Source organism: Phoenix dactylifera, chromosome 1, assembly GCF_009389715.1.
Source record: "Phoenix dactylifera cultivar Barhee BC4 chromosome 1, palm_55x_up_171113_PBpolish2nd_filt_p, whole genome shotgun sequence".
NCBI classification, from domain to species: domain Eukaryota; kingdom Viridiplantae; phylum Streptophyta; class Magnoliopsida; order Arecales; family Arecaceae; genus Phoenix; species Phoenix dactylifera.
Window position 1 is genome coordinate 19,849,131 of NC_052392.1, and position 23,447 is coordinate 19,872,577.

Below are 23,447 nucleotides of genomic sequence, written 5' to 3' on the forward strand. Positions count from 1 at the left end.
TAAAACTAATTCCAAAACACAGAAGGGCATTCTATCATTGTTATATTTCACTTGCTTTTCCTCTGCTCAAACAAAAAAAAAAGAAGAAGAAAAAGAAAAAAAACAAGGAGAGCCCTTAGTTTTTTCTTTTTTTTATTTCCTCACTGTACCAACCATCTTTTGAGCTTTTCAATGAGGGGGAATTTCAGAGGAACCAAACTAACAATGCCAATTAAACAACTTTCAGACATAAAAGACTAAATTGGCAAATGACTATAGCAAATCAAAGAATTCCCGGATATTTTATTAAAAGTGGCTTCATTATCCAATCTCCTCGCAATTCAACAGTCTCAGTTACCTCCTCTGATACCTGAAGCTGGTTGAGTAATAAAGAACGAAACTTTGAACTCAAAACTCAGACCTTCCTTTCGAATTACTTGTTTACTTAAGTTTCATGGTAACATGAAATTATAAAAACTCACCACCACTCTTGCTCGATACTTCAAAATCAAATTTACAATTCTTGCCTTGAAGTAGACACTCCTTTTCTGTTAAGTTCCTGCACTCATAGTAAAATACGGTGTAAACAAGATAAGTAGCAAACTTCGTCACAAGAAGAACCGGGCCAGCAACAATGAACATCAAGATACCCCAATTACCACCCTTCTCGAACCCAAACACCACGAATGGTGCTTGCTCTACAGCTGCCATAGCAATTGTTAGAATAAATCCTTGAAGCATCCTCCCTTTAACTAGCTCTTGGGCCCGCTTGAGTGCATGCATCCCTTCACAATCCTCTTCAACGACCGAAACTACTATGCTCAGCTTGCAGGCAATCTCAGAATGAGCAAACAAGACCGGACCCAAGCATGACAGCAAAGCAACAGAGCCTGAAAAGAGCAGAGCCTCCAAAAACATGCCTCTTGTTGCCCCCGCGAAGGCTCTAAGCAACAAGAGAAGGGAAGCCGAGGCAGTGGCAAAGAGCTCGATGTACATCAAAGTGATCGCAGGCCTCCGCCATGTGTGCCGCATTCTTAAGAATAGTTCTTGGAGAGACAGGCGGTTCCCGACGTAGGTAAAAGTTGATAAGTAGGCCATGACTACCGCTGAGAGCCTTGAGCCGAGGAAGCTAATGGGTTCGACTGCCATTTCTTTGCTATCAGCTGAGGGTGAGGGATTAAGCTTGGAGAGTAGAAGGACGAAGTTGCATGAGATGAGCACCAGGAGGGTGGCTGAGACATTGGAGTTGCTTCCATTTCTCTGGGCGCCCCACAGGGGGTGATGGAGCCGGTGAATGCCTAAGGACTTCATGGCTGCGGTCTCAGAGATAGTTGGCTCTTCTTCTTGGCTGCGACATTTCCGCATTGCGTAGATGAGGAGGTGGCTGGGACGGCAGAGAGAATCGAAGTGGGAGAGGCTTTTTTTGTTTATCCTTTCGTTTTCTTTGACCAATAATTTGGTCTGCGCCGGCTGTGTGACTATTTTGAACCTTTCTTGGTCAAGGCGCATGGTTCGGGACGGCCATTGGTGGTGGACTCGGATCAGACGCCTACATGGAAAGAGCACGAGTACATGTAGAATTCTTAGTTGGGGCTAGGGGTGCAAATGAAAAGGATAGAATCAAAGTCATGAGTGACTTGATCCAATCCGATTTCTTGTTTGGGTTCTAATTTTGAACTCAGATCCAACTCATAGAAGATTGCATTGGATCGAATCGGATCAGCTGCTACAATTTTTGACCCAACGAGTTATTTAGGCCGGGTTGGATCTATGTATAATCTAGATCTAACCCAAAAAATTTAAATCCACTTTGGATCTGAGTCGGGTCCGATTTGAATCAACCAATCCATGGCTTCAGAATTTGTTTGCACCCCGCAGGCTGCAGCCCACGAGCCTAAATAAGTTTACATATTCAGGTCGGGTCGAGTCGATCGTAGGATTGAAAATCCAAAATTATCCTAATTTCAAATGAGTCGGGTCGGGTCTGAATTCAATAAATCCAAACTCGATCCAAAAAATGAAACATGTCTAATTTTAAAACCTAACCGTCTTCCAAAATGGATCAGGTCCGATCTAAGCAGGTCAGATTATGAGTCAATCCGACCCATTTGCAAATTTGGGGCCACCATGTATAAAAAGGCAGGAATCCTTGTCCCGGGCACTGGTGACAATAAATGAACGGGGAAGTTTACCTCCACACACAAATTTGGCAGTCCAATATTATAACCCCACAAAAAAGAGGGAGATACATTTGCCTCCAATAGCTAAGACCCTCGCCAAGCATTCGCTCAAAGCATATGCAACAACTGCTGTGGCATTTTGTTGCCAAAATGCATCATCGAATACCGACGGCATGCCATGTGACCGAAACTTGCTCAGGCTAAAAGTGGTAATTTTGGACCCAACCTACCTAAGAATGACCTGCTTCAAGCAAATTTAGATTTGACATAAATAAATTTGAATCGTAAATAAAACATCCTACCTAAATATGTTTATTAAATGAATTGGATTAACCTATTTAATCTATTTGATAATTAGATCGAATTATGATCTGATATATTTAACCTGTTTTAACTGTTTAAAACATACTTAACTTATATTTAATCCGACATGCTTAACCTTTTTAACATGTTTAAATCTATTTAAATTGTTAAAAAATTGGCCTAACTCGTTTAACCTGACCTGACCTTTGGAGTTGCCTGTTACTAGGTGTACTGAAAACGGAACTGAAAGAGCTAGGTCAACAGATAAACATATTCCATCGTTTGGATATTCTTTCTCCAGTTCCGGCCCACAGATAACAGTACAAGTTAGAAAGAGTGATAACTTTTATTCCATTTCCAACACATGGAAGCCTGTCATAAGTAAAAGTTATGTAACTCTGCCCATCCATGATAATTCCCTGAACACAAACTTGAAATCTGAAACGTTTGCTATATTTCTTACAAACATTAGCACATAGTTTTAAACAAATTTAAAGAAAAGAGTATAACCAAACCAAAAACAAGCAGAGGAGCATAGAAGCACTCGCAAATTAAACTTTCTGCTTAACATGATTCTCCACACAGATAAATTTCATGAGATAATTTAATTTTCGGATTAACATGATTCTCCACACAGATAAATTTCCTTAATCATGAAGGAGAGGAGCACAGATGCGCTCACCAATTTAATTTTCTGCTTAACATGATTCTCCATGCAGATAAATTTCATGAGATAATTTAAATTTCTACCTAACAGGATTGTCCACACACATAAATTTCATGAGATTAACTGAGCCTCCACACGTAAATGCACGGCTGACCGTTGATAGATAGAATTCACAGAATCAAACATGACCAGAATAAAACGTTCTTCAGATTGAATTCCAGGACAAAGCCCAGTAATCGAATCCACAAACAATACATCCAACAAATGTAAATGGAAGACAACATGCCCTGCCTTCATGTAAGGATAAAAGAGAATATGACAGAGCAAAAGAGAATATGAAAGGAGAAAGGGAGAGATAGGGGGAAAATACCCCTACTTTTCTCAAGTAATTTTTTATTCTTCTATTTCTCATGGTGGAGTAGCCATAAACTTAATAGCAGAGATAAGAAGTGTGCCACCAAAGCAAATTCCATGTATTGTGTTCGCCAAATTCCATGCACTTCTTTGTCCTCCTTTTTCATTCAGATTCAACCTCATAAATGCATATACTGGGCAAATGATCCAGCTTTTTGTTTTTCTTTTTTTTTTTTTTGTTCCTGGTATTAGAGATAAAAATCCTTGCCATCAAAGATTTTGCATAAGTACTTCAGGATTTGTATGCCAACTTTCTAAATCTAGTCCAACATTTCTGACTAAGTTTCCCACCTACATCAAATGCCACATCTTCTTCTTCTATTGACAGGTGATGGTGCATAGTAGTCATTGATGTGTCATAATTACTGTAATTAGTAGCAGAATACTGTTCGTGCATGGCCATGAGCTCCCAGAAGTTGTCCAATGGACATGGCATACCTAAGAAAAGAAAGAAATGAACTTCGATCAAGAACGGTTTGATTATAATAATATCAAATTTGAGTTATGTTTGTAACTACACCTAGAAGAAAAGGGTTTATGTTTGCGATGACAAAGTAATGGGGGAATAACGTTTAAGACAAGGATTTCTCTGTTTTAGGGAAACAATCATGACTTGTTCATGTTGCACTTAATTCCTACGGGTGTCAAAGTTATGATGTATAATATCATTTAACCATCTAACAGCCACTGCATTTCCCTCCATATTTTGACAATTTTTATATGCTTCCCAAAGATGTGTCTTATATCCTTAAACATAACAATTAGACCTAAATCAGTTAAAGGAGCATTTGACCCACCAACCAAATCTTACACTCCTCTGGCTGTTTCTATATTTTCAAACTCTGAAATCTCAAGAGATCTAAATCATGAAATAGCTAGAGAGAGTCCAATAGCAGAAAAAATTAAAAAAAAAAAATAAAACTATCACATTTTAGCAGTTGCCAATTAGCAAGAATAAGCTCCACCAATAATCAAATTTTACTGTTTCATTTTTTGTGGTAGAACCTTAACCAATAACAATTAGACCTCGATCAGTTAAAGGAGCATTTAACGCACCAACCAAATCTTACACTCCTCTGGCTGTTTTATATTTACATACTCTGAAATGTCAAGAGATTCAAATCACAAAATAGTTGGAGAGAATCCTATAGCAACAAAAATTAAAAAAAAAAAAATATCACATTTTAGCAGTTGCTGATCAACAACAATAAGCTCCACCAATAATCACATTTTACTGTTTCATTTTTTGTGGTAGATCAAACTCTGCCCCAATGGTTTCTTACAGCCAACATCTTTTCCTACTATTTTGCTATCATGCATTTAACACAAATTCTTAACCACCAAAACCAATACAACTACCTCAGATGCAAGTCATTTTCAATACTCAACACATCTAAAATCTAAACAACTAAATTATAGACATATATTTCTCTTCACTAGCATTATAAAAATGCTGCTATATGACTTATCCTACTATAACTTAGGTTATTCCATGTCTTCCTCTAACGTGCTGCTACACTAGGATATATGACCAATATTAGCAGTTGCCTCTAAATATTTCAAATTATTATATTTAATTTCTTACTGTGCATTAACAAAAAGAATGCCCAATGAACCATCCTGAATGGGCCTCAACCACCTTTTCTGAATCTGAAGCTATACCATTTTTCCTTCTTGCCAACTGCTCGCAATAACATCACTTATTCGACCACCAATAAATAAATTCTTTTCCATTTCTTTCTGAAACTTGAACAAACAAAGTGCCTTGTCCTTTGGTAAAACCGTAAAAGTACTTTATTTTCTTATACTTCTCTATTCTCAATGGTTATTGCTCTCCATTGACTGTAGTTTCCAACCAAAGAGAATCAAAATACCAAAGCCAGAAATAAATGAAGAAGAAGAAGATAGCTAGATTGATGAAAAGGAGACGTCTTTTGTACACGTACACGAACCCTAACAAGAAACCGAGATAACTTACAGGAGATCCACAGATCAAGCCCATCCCACAGGCCGCCGGATCATCCGATCCGGCACCACCGCGGCGGCGGCGACCCCCCTGCGGCAGATCGGGCACGCCGGCGACCTCACCAGCCATCGGTCGATGCACGGGGCGTGGAACGCATGCCCGCATCCTGGGAGGGCGCGGCACCGCTCCCCCTTCCGGAACCCCTCCAGGCACACGGCGCAGTCCGGCGGCCACGGCAACGAGGCCGAGCCGCCGCCGTACTCGAAGCACCGGATCTTCCTCAAGTCGGCGGGGGAGAGGCCGGAAGGCTCCGCGACGGGGGCGGCGGAATCGGCAGGGTGGAGGCTCCGGGACTGGAGGCGCCGGCGGCGGAGCGCGCGGCCGGCGACGCAGAGGTGGAGGAGGACGACGGCGGCGACGCCGGCGAAGAGGAAGAAAAGGGCGAGGGCCACCGCCATGACGATGGCCTGGAGGACGAAGGAGAGGACGCGGGCGCCCCCCTTGGGCTTCGCCGGCGCCTGGTGCGGGTGCATCGCGACGGACGGGGGAGCACTGATCGAACGGTCGCGATCGAATCGCGGCATGGTTACGGGACGACGGAAAGGATGAGGAGGAAGAAAAGCAAGATAGAGGAAGAAATGGAGCCGTCCCGGCCTCTAAGGTTCGGGATATTCTGGGAATCGAGGAATTTTAATTTTGACTGCCTCCGGTGGAGTAATTTAATTAAAAGCATTTCTCGATCAGGGGCGTTGATTGCAGCGTGGAGACATTTTAGATGGTTTTGATCGTGATGGATGGTTCCTGATAGGCGGTGCGGGGGAGGGAGCAGGACGAGAGAGGTGCTTGTAGACCGAGTCAACGGGTTTGCCGACACGCGCCACCGGTTTTCTAATTTTCAGTGGGCAAAGGGAACGGTTTAAGGTGTCCATTGGTTTGATGAGGTACCGGCCTCCAAGTCGCTCGCTCTAACTAAAAGACAAAAAAGATGAGAGCAAATTTAGTACACGAGAAAGTTGCCAGTCACGCGGATGAGGACACGAGAAAGTTGTTAACGAGATTTCGTGTTAGATTTTGCTAATGGCGATGCTACAAGCGGGTGAAATACGACTTCAGTCGCAGGACAGCAGCAGATAAAGTCGTTGCTCCCGTCTTTAGTTGCAGGCACAACATGATTTTGAGCAAACCGATGAAGCTTAGATGCTTGACACTAGATCACGTTAGTTAATTCCTTGTCATTTGGCCTCTGTGCGGTACATCTGATCCAATACAGTGACATTTGTCCTACCTTGGAAACATCTGATCCTCAGCTTGGCATGAAGCTTCAAGATTGCAGCTTTGGTTTAAGTTGATCATTTTCTGATGCTAATTAAGCCATGGTGAATATTTTATGAGAGCAAACATTGTATGATTTCGTTTTGCATCAGGTGAATTTATCTTGAAACTAGGAGAGACAAAGCTAGAGAGGCAAAATGCTGACTAGAGGAAGACAACAACTCATAAGGGGGAATCGTTTGCGCCTGTGTTCACGCAGAAGTTTAAGGCTTGGAATTATGAGTGCCGCACGGTTCTTGGAATCAACTGATCTGAAATGGGCAATAATCTGAGGGCAGAGTAATAGTTGTTTCTCACGATCACAAATTGTAAAGTAGAAATTAATCTGCATGCCCATGAGTGGCCCAAGTTATGTATTTATCTATTTATTTCTTTAGAAGAACACTTCTTTAGAAGTAAGAGAGAGATTTCTGCAACAACCACTACACAAAGGGACAGTAACAGGTGATCAATACTAAATCAAGGGACATAATAAAGTAAACAGGTACCTGCCATTGTTTTCTCAAGATACATAAAATTGTACAACAATAAGTGACTGTAGATGTGAACCCCAATTACCTGCATTTCTTGAGAGCCAAAAAAAAAGTTCTCAGCAATTGAGGGTTAGCTCCCATTATATTAATTATTCAACTCATGGCTCCAATTGAGATCCCTTTTGAGGGGAGGCAAATTCTCCCTCAGTTTTGGAATTATTGATGGTACACACTGATTGATACATTGGTGGATACAGCATACGAATTTTGGAGATTGGATCGATGGATATTAGTGCTTCAGAGAATGACGTGATATGAACCTTTGCTTTGAAAATAATCCACTCCATGCAGCTAATCATCCTGAAACATATTCGCACCCCATGTCACCATTTCCACATCAGACCGATGAGTGTATAGTTCTTCATACAATATAGAAGAGATTCAACAAACCTATGGCACAAATAGAGAATCAAGGAGTTCTTCAAGCTAACAGAATCAAGATAATGTTCACAACTCGTTTGATCTGAAAAGGAGTGGACACAAATTTTTCACTTGTTGATCTCAAAGATCAAGGTTCAGCAAAATCACATGCTCATAAATGCAGTCCAAGTCCATGAACAAGCTGCATCTAAAGGTGAAATAATGATTTTAAAGAATGGGGAACCTCAGTGCACCCATGTTCAATACCATAGCCATAGGCATGGACAACCTCTGTATTGAGATAGGAAGCAAGAAAAGCTTTGCACTGAAAGCTGGGAAGAAGCAGTGCATACGAAAGGACGAATCTTTCGTAGTACAGAAGACCTATTAGGTCGCAAAAAGAATGACAAGGTACAAGATAAGGTCCTAAAATAAATTAAGAATTAAAGAATACAAATCTTGAATGTTGCATATGCCATAACATAATCATGTAAGAAACACATAATATCTCATTTTGAGCAATTCAACAACTGTATTTATTATGTCCTGTCCCACCAATTTATATTTAGATTCACTTCCAATTTCAACATTTATTTCTATTACAAGAGCTAGCAGAAAAGTGTATCGAGTGCATATAAAAATACAGCACATGCATTTGCTATTCTCTTTTCCTTATTTCTGAGTCTGCACAAGAACTTTATTAGCTAGAATTCATACAAGAAAAACTTGCTCCATCAAGTGTGATGTTTTGTCTGGCAAATAGAGTTCTTTATCCTTGGTCATTGTTAATATATCATCAAAATGAAAAACAAGATATTGCAGTTGCTCCTTAAGTTCCATGGTATTAGAGCGTATGCATTAAAGCAACTTCGAAAGCATTATGTTTAATCTGCCAACCATTTGTCATTTGCACCGGAAAAATCAGTTTTCATCTTCTTTGCAAGTTTGCATTTCGTGTCAGGTCGTGAATTTTTATTGGTTTTCATTGAAAGAGCTAGAATTCTTGGTCTCATATCTAATCGCTAGACTACTGCTTATCTACTGATTAAAACACCTCTGTTTTGGTATATAGTGCTTAGTGTTTTTTTTATAATATAGATCTCAGAAAACATTTGGGTTCACAGGAGCCAGAAATCTACAGCGAGCGTCATATCGTTTTCCCCCATATTCCACATTATCCGGGTTAATTGACACTTTTCTGAACCAGCTTAATCTGACTCAGGTTCACCTACTTACCCTGAATTACTGGTTGAATGGATCTCCTACACCTTTTTCCCCTTGCAAATTGATGGTTTGGTACTTTGCCAGATGTCCTGGCTCATCATTTCAATGAAAAGACCTCTACTCTTCTCTTCAAACTTCCATTCATTTCTTAGGGTGTTATTGTGGGCTTTTACGTCCAAAATCAGGAGCCTATCATTTCATATTGCCCAAAAAAACAAAAATTGAAATTAGGAGGTACATGTTTGGTTTAATAGATAAATGCAATAAACATGTAAGTTGAGAGGAAGGAAGAAAGTTTGGACTATGAAATTTACTCATATACCTTCTCAATTCTACATGTGACGCACTCTGATACATACACATACATGTATACATATGTATGTCTGTATTAAATTTTCTAAAGATGCCCAAACAACACTCTTTATTCAGTGTTCTTTAGGTAAAATCACAAGATTATCTTGAGTTCACGATTATCTAAAAGCTTATCTTGAACTTTCTTTTGTTGATTCTCATTCTTGGCTCGCCGAATCTAAGCCTAAATGAAATGCTTTTAGCCCAGTTTCATTACCATCGGGCAGCCAAGTGATTGAGATATACAGCTTCGTCATTCTATCTCTTGAATGTGGAGCCACTTTTGGTTGTCTATTGAGCTCATAGGACATGTTCTAGGAACTAAAACTTGAATTTCAAATACAAAGAATATTAAAATGATGTGTTTCCCGCAACACTGAATTCAGGCTTCATAAGAGTATGAGTGATGAGATGAAGGATTGGACTTAAAAAAACCATAATAAGTTGATTCCATATGCATATTTCATAATGTAGCGTACCTCAAGCAAGTCTGCATAATATTTGCTATTCCCGAAGTTATTTGCTTCAGGTTATTGCTTCACAGCCCATTCAGCATGCCATCCATTACCTTGACCTTTCAATTCAGCTTGCTATGTGCTGTACATCCTTTCTCGCATTTCTTCCTCAAGATTGGAATTTCTCATGGCACCTGCTTAGCTTCAGTTATCTACCATTAGCTTATGATAACCATTTACAGTGTTAATTTTGTTGCTCAACGTATCTTGCCTTTGTTCAACAGAGCTGATTGTTGTTAAGTGGATCTTTACCATCGGTGGCTGGAAAAATCAGCTTCACCTCAGTTGTCTACAACATAGCTTATAATTTCAGACACTGCATGCCTGTGTCAAGTACTAGAGAGATTTACCACATTTTTTCCATGCATGCTAGTTTCATTTTCTTACCTACATCCTCAATCAAATCACGAACCATGCCATGAGATTAAAATGCCATTTTTACCACGCATGCCTTTATTTAACAACCTGTTTCCCATCAACAAATCCTGACTGCATATTAAACTGTCATTTCCTTGCAACTTGACATGCTGCTTCACTCTTCAAAACATAGTCTATTTCAACATCTACTAACTTTGACTTTGCAACCCACCTCTTCTGGCTTTATTCAAAGCAGGATCCCGTTTTGAAACAATGGCCCTTATCATAGTATGCGTCCTTGTTGTTGAAGGACATTTTCCATGAAGTTTCCTCTTGGAACATCTTAGCTTGCTAACAGACCTATGTTATCATAGAGATCACACATTTGAGCTTTTGCTTCATGCCTTTCTAGTGCTTGTGACTTCTCTTTTATGATTATGTGTTCTTCAGTATCAGCTCAACACACCGTTTAGAATAAATTCCATGGTCCCATCTTATCTGCTTGTCCTCTTACATCCTCCCTTCCACATCAACCAAATTATTGAAATGTCTTATGGCCATCAATCAATCTCTCTCATTGCGAACTCCTGGCATACAAACTGAGATGTGTTTGGGCAGCCTTAAAGAGAAAATCTGTAGCAGCTTATAATAATGCATATACATTACAAACACAAACAAATTCAATGTACTTACTTTTTGCATTCTTTTTTCCTATATAATCCTCCATGTATTGTTTGTTCAGCTAATATAGAATGAGCCTTCGCTGATGTACCAAGTTCCCATAAAAGCTGTAATGACATATTGCATTTTGTCCAAGCAGCTGCTGCACAAGTTCTCTTTCTATCAGGGGACATGAACTCAAAATTCAAGCTTTCTAAATACTATCTCACTGTTGCTGATTTCATACTCTTGGCATTCTTTATTTATTTGGGCCCTCAGGTCTGAGCCCTAGGAAACCCAACTATGGCCATCGTTGACTCTAAGCCATCAAACCCTTTCTCATTTTTCTAAGCCATGCACAAAATTTCACCCTTCTAGTAAAGCATAATAGAAGGTTGAGCTTTATTTACTGTTCAATCTTCTCCTAATAATTGAAGAAACACATGCTCATGCTGCTGTTTTTATATGGCAGGGTAACGGAACTTTACAAGGATATTAGTAAGGAATTATCAATCAAACATTAGTATATGAACAAGAATCCTATTTTGATAGACACACATGTTCATATTATATATATATACACACACACACCAAGATAACTCTTAGACAACATGTGGTTCTACAAATTGTTTATTTTGGTCTTCTTCTGTTCTCTCTTTTTTCTATCATGCTTGCTGCCTTGTTATGGGCAATACTTTCCTGTTACTAACTCTTCCTTTTAAAAAGCAATCCTGTAGTAACAATACCGAGATATTATGTGTTGGTCTATAAACATGAATACACTGGAGACCTCAAAGCCATATTTCATATGGAGTAGCATGTTAATTAATTAAAAACTCATGCAACCAGGAAAACATCTGTGTCTCATAGAAACTAGTGAATCTGTCATCAAGTTATATTAATGTAAAGTCCTTTAGATATACTGATAGAAAGAGAGGCATGACCATAGAACCATATAGATAAATTAAAAAAAAAAAACTTCGAATGCAAGCAGTAGCAAACCCAGAAAAGTAGTTCATAAAAGTTTATAAAAGTTTGCAACTGTTGATGAAAATAAGGCACGATACAAAACTCAGTCCTCAAACTCCCTGCAAAACAAAGAGACTATCCATAGTCAACCTTCATGCTTTTTTGTGTAAACATTCTTGGTTACGTATGAGGATAAAGTTATCAGGTGCACTCAGAGTCTCAAACTAAGTGTAGCAAAAAAATAGACTATTTTAGGATAGTGAAAGTAAAGTAGTGGTATTTGGTAATCAGAACTAGCGAAAAAATAATTTTCAAGAAGAACTTGTTGATTTAATGGTACAAAAAGTAATTGTCACAATGATTATTGTTGTTGCTTCTGTTTTGTCAGTAAACTATGTATAAAGATTATAGCCCTTTCCTTGTTGAATTGCAACGATGCACAAAAGGGCATCTTATAACTCAACCTTGACATGCTTGTATCACTTGCATCGTACAAACTGAGAAAGCTACTTCTCACAATTCATATCAAAGATTCTAGACAAGCCCCTCGAACATAGATGGAATGCAGAAATTATACATAATAAGGAAAACATTGAAAGCAGCAGTACAAGGAAGCTTTGTACTGCATAACTCACTAGAATACTTAAAAAACCAAAACCTAAATTATCATTGATTTAGAAAGAGGACAGCTGCTGAAAGAGTTAAAAACCATCAAGAAAGGAGCATAGGATATTACTGACCATTCCATCTCTCCTTGGTAGCATATCGAGTTCAATTCTTGAAGATGAGCCCTCACTCTTATTGCTTCTCCCGCGAGACTTCTTTGCGAGAAGCTTCACAATCTGCAGCTGGGTTTTTGCTATAATTTCTGTCCTCTTGAGCTCCATTTCCCCACGCTTAATCTCTGCCTCCACCCTCATCCTTTCAGAATCCTTGTACATCTCTATCCTTGCCTGCTCAATTTTCAAAATCGATTGAGCCAGCAACCTAATGCTATCTGCCACCTCATCTCCTGATCCCTTCCTCCTCTTCTTGGACGGATTCCCATCCTTCCCTGCCCCATCCTCGGCATTCGCCTCCTTGTTTCTTGGGGCACTCGCATCGCTATCACCCTTACTCTCTTTCTTACTGTCGTTGTCTTTGTTGACAGCATTAGCATCAACTGGCAATGCGTTTGACGCATCATCTTGGTTGCTATCCTTCAAGCGCCCCTCGACTTCGACCTCCGCCGCCACCTTTGGCAAAGCTTGAAGGTTGATATTATGATTGGACTTAGTCTGAGCCATGCAATCTGGGGGCCCCTTCAGCAAGCCATCCATACGGGCATAGAACTGCCACGAAGAGCATGATTTTGGTTCATGAGCAGCCGCCGACTCTGCCCGGTACCTCTTTTTCATTGACTCAATCTTATTCTTGCACTGAGCGGGGGTCTTAAGCGCCTTCCTTCCCGAGCACCTAGCAGACACCTGGCGTGCTATGTCCTCCCAGTCGCTCCCCTTCAGCTTCGCCCGGTTCCGAAGGAGCCACTTTGACTCATAAACCTCTAGCAAGCACAACACACCGCTCTCACTCCACTCGTCCCTCTTCCCCTTGTCCGGGCCCCTTGGTGCCGGCACAGGAGAATGCCCTGGGCCAGCAGGGAGGTGGTTGATGCCCCCCTGTGCGCTATCCATCGGCTATAAGAACGAGAACTGGCCGCCCAATATAGGGGAAAACCAGCGATCATAATAAAAAAGGTGTCATCTTTCAGGATTCGAAAGCAAATCAAAGCATTGGTCCTCTAAAAGATGGCACTTTGGGTGGAAAAATTCCATCTTTGAATCATTCTAATGCAGGAAATAGGATTATGGTGCCGCAGCACTAATCTCTTTCCCTACAAGAATGGTATTTTTACATGAATTAAAGGACCGTAAACATAAATTTAGCACTGAGAAATGATTCTAAAAGATAGCTAGAAATCGGGACTGGTACTCATCTGGTAAACATATATTACTCTCTCCTCCTCCGAATCTTTCCTTCTTCTATGGAGCGCATGGGTGAGGGGAGCAGCAGTGAAATGGAGGAGAGGAGGGAAGGGCGGAGAAGGGTCGGCATCGGCGAATCGCTGTCAAGCTGCAGTGACCTCCCATTGGTGCCACGTGGAGGAATCTCAGCCGTCGGAGGTCAGTAGCCGGTGCTCGTCAGAAAGCAATACCGCGGGAGTGGAAGCTCTCGTCAGCAGGCGAGGATCAGCTCCGACACGACGACGACACAGTGTTGCAACTACAGAACGGGTGCTTCAACGTGGACTTTAAGATTCGGAAGAATCGTACTATCGGCTATACATACACGGATCTTGAAGCCAATTTGTACCCGTTCCGGCTCTGAAGAACGCCTAACGCTTGCTCGCGGAGCACGATGGAATCCGTGAACAGAAAGATTTGGTGCCTGGGCCCACCACCAAATCAGCCAAAATGATCCAGCGGCTGATATGCCTACAAATTATTCTACATGCGACCAATCGTTCACGAATCACGATATCTCGAGATGCACCTTCAACCGTCCAATGCTCGTCAAGCATCAGCCTCGGTTAGGCCTGTTAACGAGCCGAGCTACTCGGGCTTGGCTCGGGCTCGGCCCGTTAAAAGCCCGGCTCGAGCTCAGCTCGTTAGTCAAACGAGCCCGAGCCCGAGCCTAAAATGAGGCTCGTTTAAATTTGAGCTCGAGCCTGAGCTCGAGCCCGAACAGCTCACGAGCCCAAACAAGCTCGTGATTTAATGCTGTCTGCTATCAAGCACGGAGCACGCCGGGCTCTGTGCTTTGGATTTGCTTCAATCTTATTTTTTTTTTTTATTCCCTCTTCCCTCCCCTCACCCGCACTTGCCAGCTTTTAAAAGCCCACACCCCATTGCCATACAGAATGTCGTACAGGACCAGTTTTCCTCTTCCCTCAAGCAAAAAATCAGCCACTGTTACTCAGCCGCAGCAATTAAACCCCCTTGAAAAGACGTCGCCGCCCCCTTAACAGCGTCACAGCTGTAGCACTGCACCATCCCATCTCCTGCACCCCCAGCAAGCCAACCTAACCCCGTAACTCGTGCCCTTTTTTTGCAAAGGACAAGGGCTAACAGTAATTATCCCTCGGTCAGTATTAGGCTCCTCCTATTGGGTCGCGACACATGGCCAATAATACTATAAAAATCCTAATATATATTCTTTTAGTTTGAATGAACCACCCTGTTCCCAGATCTGACTATAATCATCACCATCTACAGGATGTAACGTTTCGTAAAAGGTCTCACTGTTGTGGTATTTAATATGAATTTTTGTTATGGGGCTCGGGCCCAAGCTCGAAACGAGCTTTACGAGCCCAAGCCCGAGCTTTTCTTTTACCAAACAAGCCCGAGCTCGAGCTCAATACAAAGCTCGGTACCGAGCCCGAGCCCGAGCCCGAGCCCGAGTTCTGTGAAACGAGCCGAGCCCAAGCCTCCCCAAGCTCGGGCTCGGCTCGGCTCGTTAACAGGCCTAGCCTCGGTGATGTTCAGCAAACGCTGGGGCTAGCCACGTTTCCCTCCCACGCTGCTTCAGTTATTCTTTTTTCAGCAAAATCCGGAAAAAACCGGCTCCTGAAACAAGTAATATTTTTATAGAAATAAATTTTTTATATTTTATAAAAAAATTATATGAAACATGAAAAAATTATATTTATATAAGTTGAAAATTAGGATTTTTTTAAAAAAATATCTTCAAATTTTTAGATAGAAATCATAGAATAGATAATTTTTTTTATTAAGAGCATAATATATATTTTACATAATTTTTTCAAAAAAATTAATGCTCAACCAAATATAAATTATTTTAAAATATATTATTTTTTTTATGATCAATTAAATATACTAAAAATATTTTTTTAAATATTATACATTTTGCCGAATAAAAACCTCATCCCTACTGGAACTCCTCACCGAGCTCTTTCGTTTGTAAACGGGATCCTTTTCCTTCCCTCTAACCTTATATAAACCCAACGTGGTCCGAGCGAGTGCGGCCCGGTCCGAGTTAGCGCCGACCGTGCGCGGAACCGAAGATGGCCCGCTAGTTTAGGCCCCTCACTGCCCGACCGTTCGTCTCCCCAACTCGAGTTTCTTGAACTCTCGGTCTTGTCTCTCGCCCCGTCCTCCGCGAAAAAACCCTAGCTTTTCTTCTGGTAATCCGGCCGGCAAGAACTAGGAAAGAAGATAAGCGATGCAGTGGGAGATCCTTCACATACCCGCAAAGCCTACATCTTCCTTCGAACAGTCCACCGGTATCTCTTCGTTCTTCTTTTTCTTCTCCTCCTCCTCCTTTCGCTGGACTTTTTAAGTAAATTTTCTTTTGGGATTTGTTTTCTTAATTTTTTTTATATATATATATCTATTTCAGTTGATGTGTTAGCTTCTAATATTGAGCCGAAGCTTGCAAACAGCCTTGTGAGGTCAGCAGATGTTATCACCTGTATTGATTGCTTCATGAAAAAAGGATTTTCTTTTCTTTTTTCTATCGCTAGAAGAGCAAAGTTTATTGTAGTTTGCAAGTTCCTTTTCTTGATTTAGTAAGTTGGAATTTGTGGGCTTTGTTTGTGATGGGTGTTCTTGATTTTTTGGATCGGGCAGGCAGCTGAACCAGGTTTGCCCCCTTGAGAATCTTCGCCATGTGAAACGGGTCCGAAGGAGGTCTGTCGAAGGTGCAATTTTTTCCCATCAAAATATTACTAAGTGTTATATCCAGTTCTACTGTTGCTTGTTGGTGAATGAAGCAGGTGGGTTATTTTTAGATTTTATGGAGGGTGCTATAGAAATACCGTGACATGTTAAGAGGAAGATGTCAGTGAATTTGGCCAAGAAATATTTGCATTTCTCGAGTACCAAGTCGTGACCTTTTTAGCCTCCCTCACCTTATCTTTTATGCAAATTAACGATCGTTGCCTGAGCTTCCCTTATTTTTGCCTTTCTACCTGTCTTTCTATTTCGCCTAGTGACAGAGCTTCTAGCACCCTATTGAAATTGTTCATATGTGCATTTAGGTATTTTCAGTATTAGGGCTGTTTTCTGAGTATGAGAGTTGTTTTCAAGTTGAGATTGGGTGAGCTAGACAATGGTCAACTTAGTGTTGTAACGTTTTGGAACTCAAGCTAAGCCTGATCAAATCTCAAGACTAACTTCCAGGATTAAGCTTTGCTGTCTTATTTTCAAGTATATTCTCTGTTGTTCCAAATGGCTCGTTCAAGTGATTTTTGAGAGTTGTAGACTCCCCAGACAGTGTACGTTCTGCTAATTCTGTTGTTGGATCTTGATTTAACAACTGAGTTATTTACTGACTTAGATGTACTTTTTCCATTAAATTAATATTGATATTGAACAAACATATATTTAAAAAAAGAAAGACTGAGTCATATCTATCTATGCATTTATCTATCAAACTTAATCAAGTCAAAAATGAGCAGGGTGAACAAATCTGAAGCTTGGCCTGTAACTATTTTGAGTTCAGTTCTCAGACTTTTCAGATTGGCTCATATGCTTATGAATGGCTTGCTTAGTTGACAGCTCTACCTTGTCCTTTTGATAAAAGTACTTTATCATCAAAATCTAATCTATTCTTTACCGTGTTGTGATGGGTAAAACTGTCTCACTTCTCAGCTCCTTTCAGATTTATCTTTAGGTAATCATTATATTTGCCATTTATCCAGTTTTTTTTTTTTACTTCTTTCTTTGAAGTTGATTACTTGTAATGAAGGAGAGTTTTCCTATTTCATGCAAATTTTGTCATCTTCACTGAACTCCTTTTTTGTGATAAAATTTGCCTAAATGTGTGACCATGCTTTGCAGCTTCTAGCTTATAACTCTTTGTAACATAATGTACTTTTATAAGGGAAGAATTATTAAGACTGCATTGTGCTTATGTCTTCTCAACTTGAAAACAAGAGATTTGCTTTTTCAAGATTCAAGGTAATGGTGTTGTCCTAGGCTATGGTGATAGTTTGCTTTCTTGGCAGGAAAAATTGAATTGTCAGTGATTTTATGTCTTTCCAGTGAAAATGAAAACCACATGGAGGACATACCAAATGATGTGCTTCAGCTTATAAACGCCCACCAGTTGAGTCCTTTCAATGCAAAAGTGAGCAATCCTTCTAATCCTAGTTTTTATATTTGAATTACTAACTAATGACGGATTTCACTTGCAAATTCTAAAAATCCAAAGTTGGTGTCACATAAAAAATAGGCAATGATTAAATTATAAGGTTAAAGTCTTTCAGATTTCAGGTTTTCAGATTATTTGGTACTTAACCATTAATATTAAAAAATCTTTGCAAAAAAGAAGTTAGAAATAATGGAATGCGATGTTTATTTAGGTGTAGATAGATATTTATAATTGGATGATAGAGAATGAAATTACAGAAGCTTTTCCTAAGTTGGTTTTATCAAGTTGCTAGTAAACCATGGAAAACTGGTTTTATGGTATCTGTACCACTGAATTTCCTTCTAATTATTACAAGTAACATTATACGACAAAAAACTAATTACTAGTCAGTTGCTTTTTAAGTTATGAATGGTATTTTGTAAGTGTTGCTTTTATGATATTTGAGTGTTGAATCAACTCTACAACAAGTAGAGTTACATGCATTGATGTTGGAAAGTGCTTCCAGGTTGCGAGGTATGCTGCTGCATCAAAAGAAGAATGGGAAGAACAATGCAAACTTTGGCCAACATCCTACCATCCATCAACCAAGTTTGCTTCTTTCCTTTCTATACTTGTGCATCATGAACATTAGTTTAAGTTATAGTGTAGCCATTGCTTTCACAGGTTCTGTGTACATGGTTTTTGTGTTATACAGACACGCCTGGTCTTCCTGTTTTCTCAAAAAAAAAAAAAAATTAATTGTAATTTTAAATTAAAGAGTTGTTGAAGTAAAGATGCTGAAAGCTTTACCTTTCTAATCCTAAAACAGCTCTGGGAAGAAAATGTTCATCATGCACTATACAAGCTGCTTTAATGTGATATTTTATATTTCTCAACAACTGTATTGAACATTGAAGAGTAAAGGTAATGTATTGTTATCTATTCTACTGAAGAAGCAGGATATCAAGCTATGAAGAACGCTTATGGATTATCCTGGTTAAAAATATTTCTCATTTAGGTGAATGTTTAATTTGGATAACCAGGTAAAAATGTGTAATCATAACTAAGCTTCACAAGATATAATAAATAATCCTGTTTATTATGCATTAACAAATTAAGCCTTATAACTAAGTTTGTAATTGTTATATTAAGTCTTCTAATTAAGTTGCCAACAATTATTTATGTAAATTCTTAGATGGGCCAGATTACATTAGTTCCTTTCCAAGTTTTCTCATTTGAATATTTATACTGTAGCTAGAGTGATAGTTTAAAAGAGAAGATTTTGCCATAACAGTGGTTATTTGTTATTTATAAGACTTTATTGGGAGTATCTTTCATGCAGTTCTGTTATTGAGCTCAAGTTTGGCCTTCATATATTTGAGTCAGAATGTACACAGAAGAAAAAAGAGTTGGGCCAGCATGCTTGGCATGCTGGTTACTTGATTACTCCATGGTCATCTAACTATATAAGATAAGACAATTTCTTCTGCAGGTCCTTATTTTTTTTAGGTGCCTTCGACTACTATAACCTTTTCTTCTGACTAGTGACATTATAGTTGATATATCCTTTATATGATCCTTTTAAGGGGCTGGTAGATATTATCTTAAGAACTTATCCAGGGAATTGGAATCTCAGCAATTACATTTCAGATGTTATGAGATTGCTAGTCTTCAACAAATTTTGAAAAGAAATAGGAAAAGCATGACAAGTTGATCGGTGGATAAATTAAGAGATACAATAAAGAACCAGCCAAGAGAAAAAGATAGCTCACAACTTTATGCTCGGCTTCTAGGATGGACGCAGATGCTAGGCTTTCATGATCTGAAAGGAAGCATAAATGCCATTTATTCTTGTTTACCAATTACTTTTGAAGAATTTAGTTTATATAATATAACAGAAAACTATATATCAATGTCCAGTATTTATTTTTTCTTCTTTGCAAATATAGCAGTGCTGATGGCGTCACTGGGTTTAATGAAGAGGAATCACAATATGTCTTCAAATGCATGAAAGTTGCGTTCGACTTAGCAAAAACACACTACCATGGTGATAAGGTATGTTTATATAATGCTTCTCACTTCTACTGCATTGGTCCATTTTGATTCCTTGGCTTGAAGATTTGATTCCTTTCTGACGTTCTGAATACAATATGAGAAGATGCAAGAAATTTAAGCTATTTTTGTACAATTAAAATGGTACCAATCATCTAATGCCGTGCTTTCAATTTTTTATTTTTAATGACTTTGTAGAGCATTGTGTGGTACATGTTTTTCTTTGAAAGATCTTTGAAGGTTTTTGAAGTTGTGTTCACTCTCCCTCTAGGACACCATCCTTGGAGAAGCTTATGCAATTAACATAAACTTTTTTCTTAGAAATTTTGGAACTTCTTTTGATATTAGCATAGTACCTCATCATATGATGCTTTCGAGGTTGTGTTTCATATGTCATGCTTCTCCAGGGAACTTGGAAATTTCTTTGTTCAAACTTAACATCTTCTTACATTCTTCTATCAGGTTTATCTTTATTTTTTTTAATTGATTTTTCCTTGTTTTTTCATTCATGTTCGAAAAATTGTTAACTGGATGTGTCTTTTTATAACCATAATTTTAAAAAATAGGGCTTATGTAATGTTTAGCTGTACCTATATAAATCTATTTTTGCATTTCATTCTTTTGTCAAGTTCATCTTCCTCTGTGAGTGCAATTTGTATATCTTTTCTCACTACTCTCACTACATAATCCAGGATTATCAGCGTTTCCTTTCAATACATGAGCCATTGGATAAAGCCTAGTAACTCTTCTAGCAAGGACTTCATCTAATTTTTGTTCCATATACAGTCTTGATATTTCAGTTGCCAACCCATGATATTTTCCTTGATTTATGTGTTCCTATATGCACCAAGATCCCCTCCTATCCTTCCTGATTTTCTCATGCATCCAACTTTAGCTTTCTCAATATGGTGACTGAACTCACATTCTGTGACTCACATTATATGTCCATATCTAGCTCCATTTTTCACATTACTCACTTATTCAGGTACTTTTGCTTTCAGCTGACGATTGAAGAAACACTGCCTATATAAACACTTCACGTCGTCACTACATTGTGCCATATTTTTCATGTTAATATAAAAGTAAAGAAAGTGGAGCTTTATTGATTAATAAAGTTACAATTAGTTGCCAAGCTGATAGTATTGTAGGAATATCTTCTTGCAATCAAAATTTAAGCATGTTCAATCTCTTTTTTTTTTGATATTTTACTTGAACTCGTACATCTGAACCTAACATGTAGCTCTTTCTGTTTATATTGTGTTCAATTTGATGTTAAATGCACTTCATGGAACTTAAATTCTTTGATGTATTAGGTTGTAAATGCTGCTGTGATAGTTGATCCTTCATGTAGGCATATTATCGCAAGTGCTTGTGACCAAACATGCCCAAGGTCTACATTGACAAATGAAACTGGCTCAAAACTTGTCAGTTGCATTGAACGGGAGGCAAATACCACCTCCACTCAATCTGATGCAGATGGACTGGCAAGCAGTAAAGAACGGTTATTTCCAAATTTCTCACCTGATAAATGCAGTGACCTGTACTTTGGCGTTTCTTGTCTAAACCCTTGGGGATGGGCAGAACAAAGACCACACCATCAACACTCTGAACATCAGTGTGGAAACAACTATCCCTGGCATCCTTTGAGGCATGCTGCTCTTATTGCTATTGAAAAAGCTGCTGAAAGGGATAGGCAGCTATTCCCCAGCATAGGATCTTCAAAGAATCTGTCTATTCTGGATCATGATTTAAAGTTTGCTTCTGATAGCAGTTTGGCAAAGCGACAGAAGACCCAGGTTTTGAAAGTGAGCTTTAATCTTTTCACTTGATCTTATGTATGACATTTGGTAATGTCTTGATATGGACCATTACTAACATCATTAGAACTCACTTTTCACAATAGTTTATGGAGGTAAATGGCTGACAGCATTTCTAGTTATATTTCTGCATTCTGTCTAAGGCCTCAGATCCTTTTTTTGTTCGTGTTCCATACTTACTTGTTGATTCCCATATTGTTTGTTGACTCAATTTTATTTGATTATATTCCAGAACGAGCACAGCTTAGTCAACAAAGATGGTACCAATTCTTTGTCTTCTGAAACAACGCGACCTTATCTATGCACTGGTTTTGATATCTACCTCGTATGGGAGCCATGTGCAATGTAAGTTCCCAATCCATTTTTTGAAGCTTATACAGTAATCTGGCATGAAGCATATTGCAGTTCACTTGTTGAGCAATAGTCTTCGATTGCCTGTGAATGATTTCTGTTAGTTTCAGTCAAATCTTTTTGTTTTTCATCAAGATCAATGTGTTTCAGACAAAATATCATGAACTTATATACAAATTGTAACGACTTTATTATCATTTCATTGAACATTTGCCCGTCAGTATCTGTATGATCCCCTCTGTTAAATTTTTAAATGAAGATTGGAAATATGCTTTGATTCTTCCATATCTTGCTTTTACTCCGAGGCTTTAAATGTGAATTGGATGATTGAGTACCAAGAATGCTAAACAATTCTATTCTAAAAACTAAATTAACGCTCTGGTCATGTCATGCATGTCCAAACTGATTCTTTTCCAATTTTTATTCCAGTACACTATTTTGGCTCCTAGCCTTTATCTGAGTTTGTCTTTGAATATTTTGCCTTGTATATGTTCTGATATCTATGTCTTAAATTGCAGCATTCACACATTAGGATCTGTTCTGATCTCTCTTTATATGTTCTATATATGAAGGTGTGCAATGGCACTTGTCCATCAAAGAATTCAGCGCATTTTCTACGCCTTGCCAAATCCAAATGCTGGTGCACTGGGTAGTGTCTACAGACTTCAAGGAGAGAAAAGCTTGAACCATCATTACTCTGTATTTAGGATTTTGATACCTGAAAAAGCCCTTTACCAGGTAGAATCAAATGGTTCAGATGACTGTCCATTACAAAATTGATGACTGGTAAATCTTTTTTTAGAGAAAGGAGGGAAGAGCTATCTAAAGAAAATTATCAGGTCCAAATACTTGGGAATACACCAACTTTGACACACAGCCTCCTCCAAGGAGAGGTATGTGAACATTAAGGCACATCTCCAGTTCACAGTTTCTGACAAATCATTGGAACCTTTGTATTCTTTTCAGGTGTTATGGTCACCATTAATATGCAAGCAATTATATATTTCCCATCTTTATCTAGACAGTTTCTCCAGGGATGACAAGTCGATATATTATAATTGAATAGCTTCAGCATTTAATACGAACAATATTCATATCTTTTGCATAATATGATAGCCGGAAGCTTTCAAAATCCAACTGCTTCTTTAATAGCAAACCAATCATTTACTTATTTTATAATCCTTTTATAGCATGTATTGGAAGGGAACTGGTGAGTGGGTTTGGTAGGTTAGGTGGGACTGGATAACCTCACTTGAATTATGAGGAAGATATGACCACCTAATGA

At 39.0% G+C, this 23,447-nt stretch overlaps 2 protein-coding genes across 16 annotated transcripts; one reads left to right on the forward strand and one right to left on the reverse strand.

The window, feature by feature from the left end:
- Nucleotides 1–241: 241 nt before the first annotated feature.
- LOC103701682 (RING-H2 finger protein ATL56-like) lies at nt 242–14,032 on the reverse strand. Of its 11 annotated transcripts, XR_005512881.1 has the most exons (5): nt 12,551–14,008; nt 10,875–11,004; nt 9,789–10,768; nt 7,765–7,837; nt 7,275–7,674 (listed from the first exon to the last, which is right to left on the reverse strand). XR_005512881.1 is itself a non-coding variant. In XM_039129099.1 (3 exons), exons 1-2 carry the CDS (start codon nt 13,481–13,483, stop codon nt 7,796–7,798), a joined length of 975 nt encoding a protein of 324 aa, XP_038985027.1. In that variant the 5' UTR covers nt 13,484–14,007; the 3' UTR covers nt 7,275–7,674; nt 7,765–7,795. The 11 variants fall into 11 exon arrangements, 6 of the variants coding, with proteins under 6 accessions (XP_026658266.1, XP_026658267.1, XP_008782069.1 ...); XR_005512890.1 differs by lacking the exon at nt 7,765–7,837 and having other exon boundaries at nt 10,875–11,001; XR_005512879.1 differs by lacking the exon at nt 7,765–7,837.
- Nucleotides 14,033–15,860: 1,828 nt separating this feature from the next.
- LOC103701681 (tRNA-specific adenosine deaminase TAD3) lies at nt 15,861–23,243 on the forward strand. Of its 5 annotated transcripts, none has more exons than XM_008783838.4 (9): nt 15,861–16,092; nt 16,209–16,260; nt 16,439–16,509; nt 17,818–17,939; nt 18,469–18,551; nt 19,892–19,997; nt 21,308–21,799; nt 22,044–22,156; nt 22,735–23,243. In XM_008783838.4, the coding sequence occupies exons 1-9, from the start codon at nt 16,032–16,034 to the stop codon at nt 22,940–22,942; spliced, it is 1,308 nt and encodes a 435-aa protein (XP_008782060.1). In that variant the 5' UTR covers nt 15,861–16,031; the 3' UTR covers nt 22,943–23,243. The 5 variants fall into 5 exon arrangements, with proteins under 5 accessions (XP_008782060.1, XP_008782062.1, XP_038985042.1 ...); XM_008783840.4 differs by having other exon boundaries at nt 19,895–19,997; XM_039129114.1 differs by lacking the exon at nt 16,209–16,260 and having other exon boundaries at nt 15,866–16,092; nt 17,855–17,939.
- Nucleotides 23,244–23,447: the final 204 nt, after the last annotated feature.

Bases quoted from the DNA above. Each gene is read 5' to 3' on its own strand.
- LOC103701682 (XM_026802465.2), bottom strand. From the start codon at position 1,488: ATGCGCCTTGACCAAGAAAGGTTCAAAATAGTCACACAGCCGGCGCAG.
- LOC103701681 (XM_008783838.4), top strand. From the start codon at position 16,032: ATGCAGTGGGAGATCCTTCACATACCCGCAAAGCCTACATCTTCCTTC. The intron at 16,510-17,817 runs GTGCAATTTTTT...CTTTCTTGGCAG, and splicing joins CCGAAGGAGGTCTGTCGAAG to GAAAAATTGAATTGTCAGTG. The intron at 21,800-22,043 runs GTGAGCTTTAAT...ATTATATTCCAG, and splicing joins AGAAGACCCAGGTTTTGAAA to AACGAGCACAGCTTAGTCAA.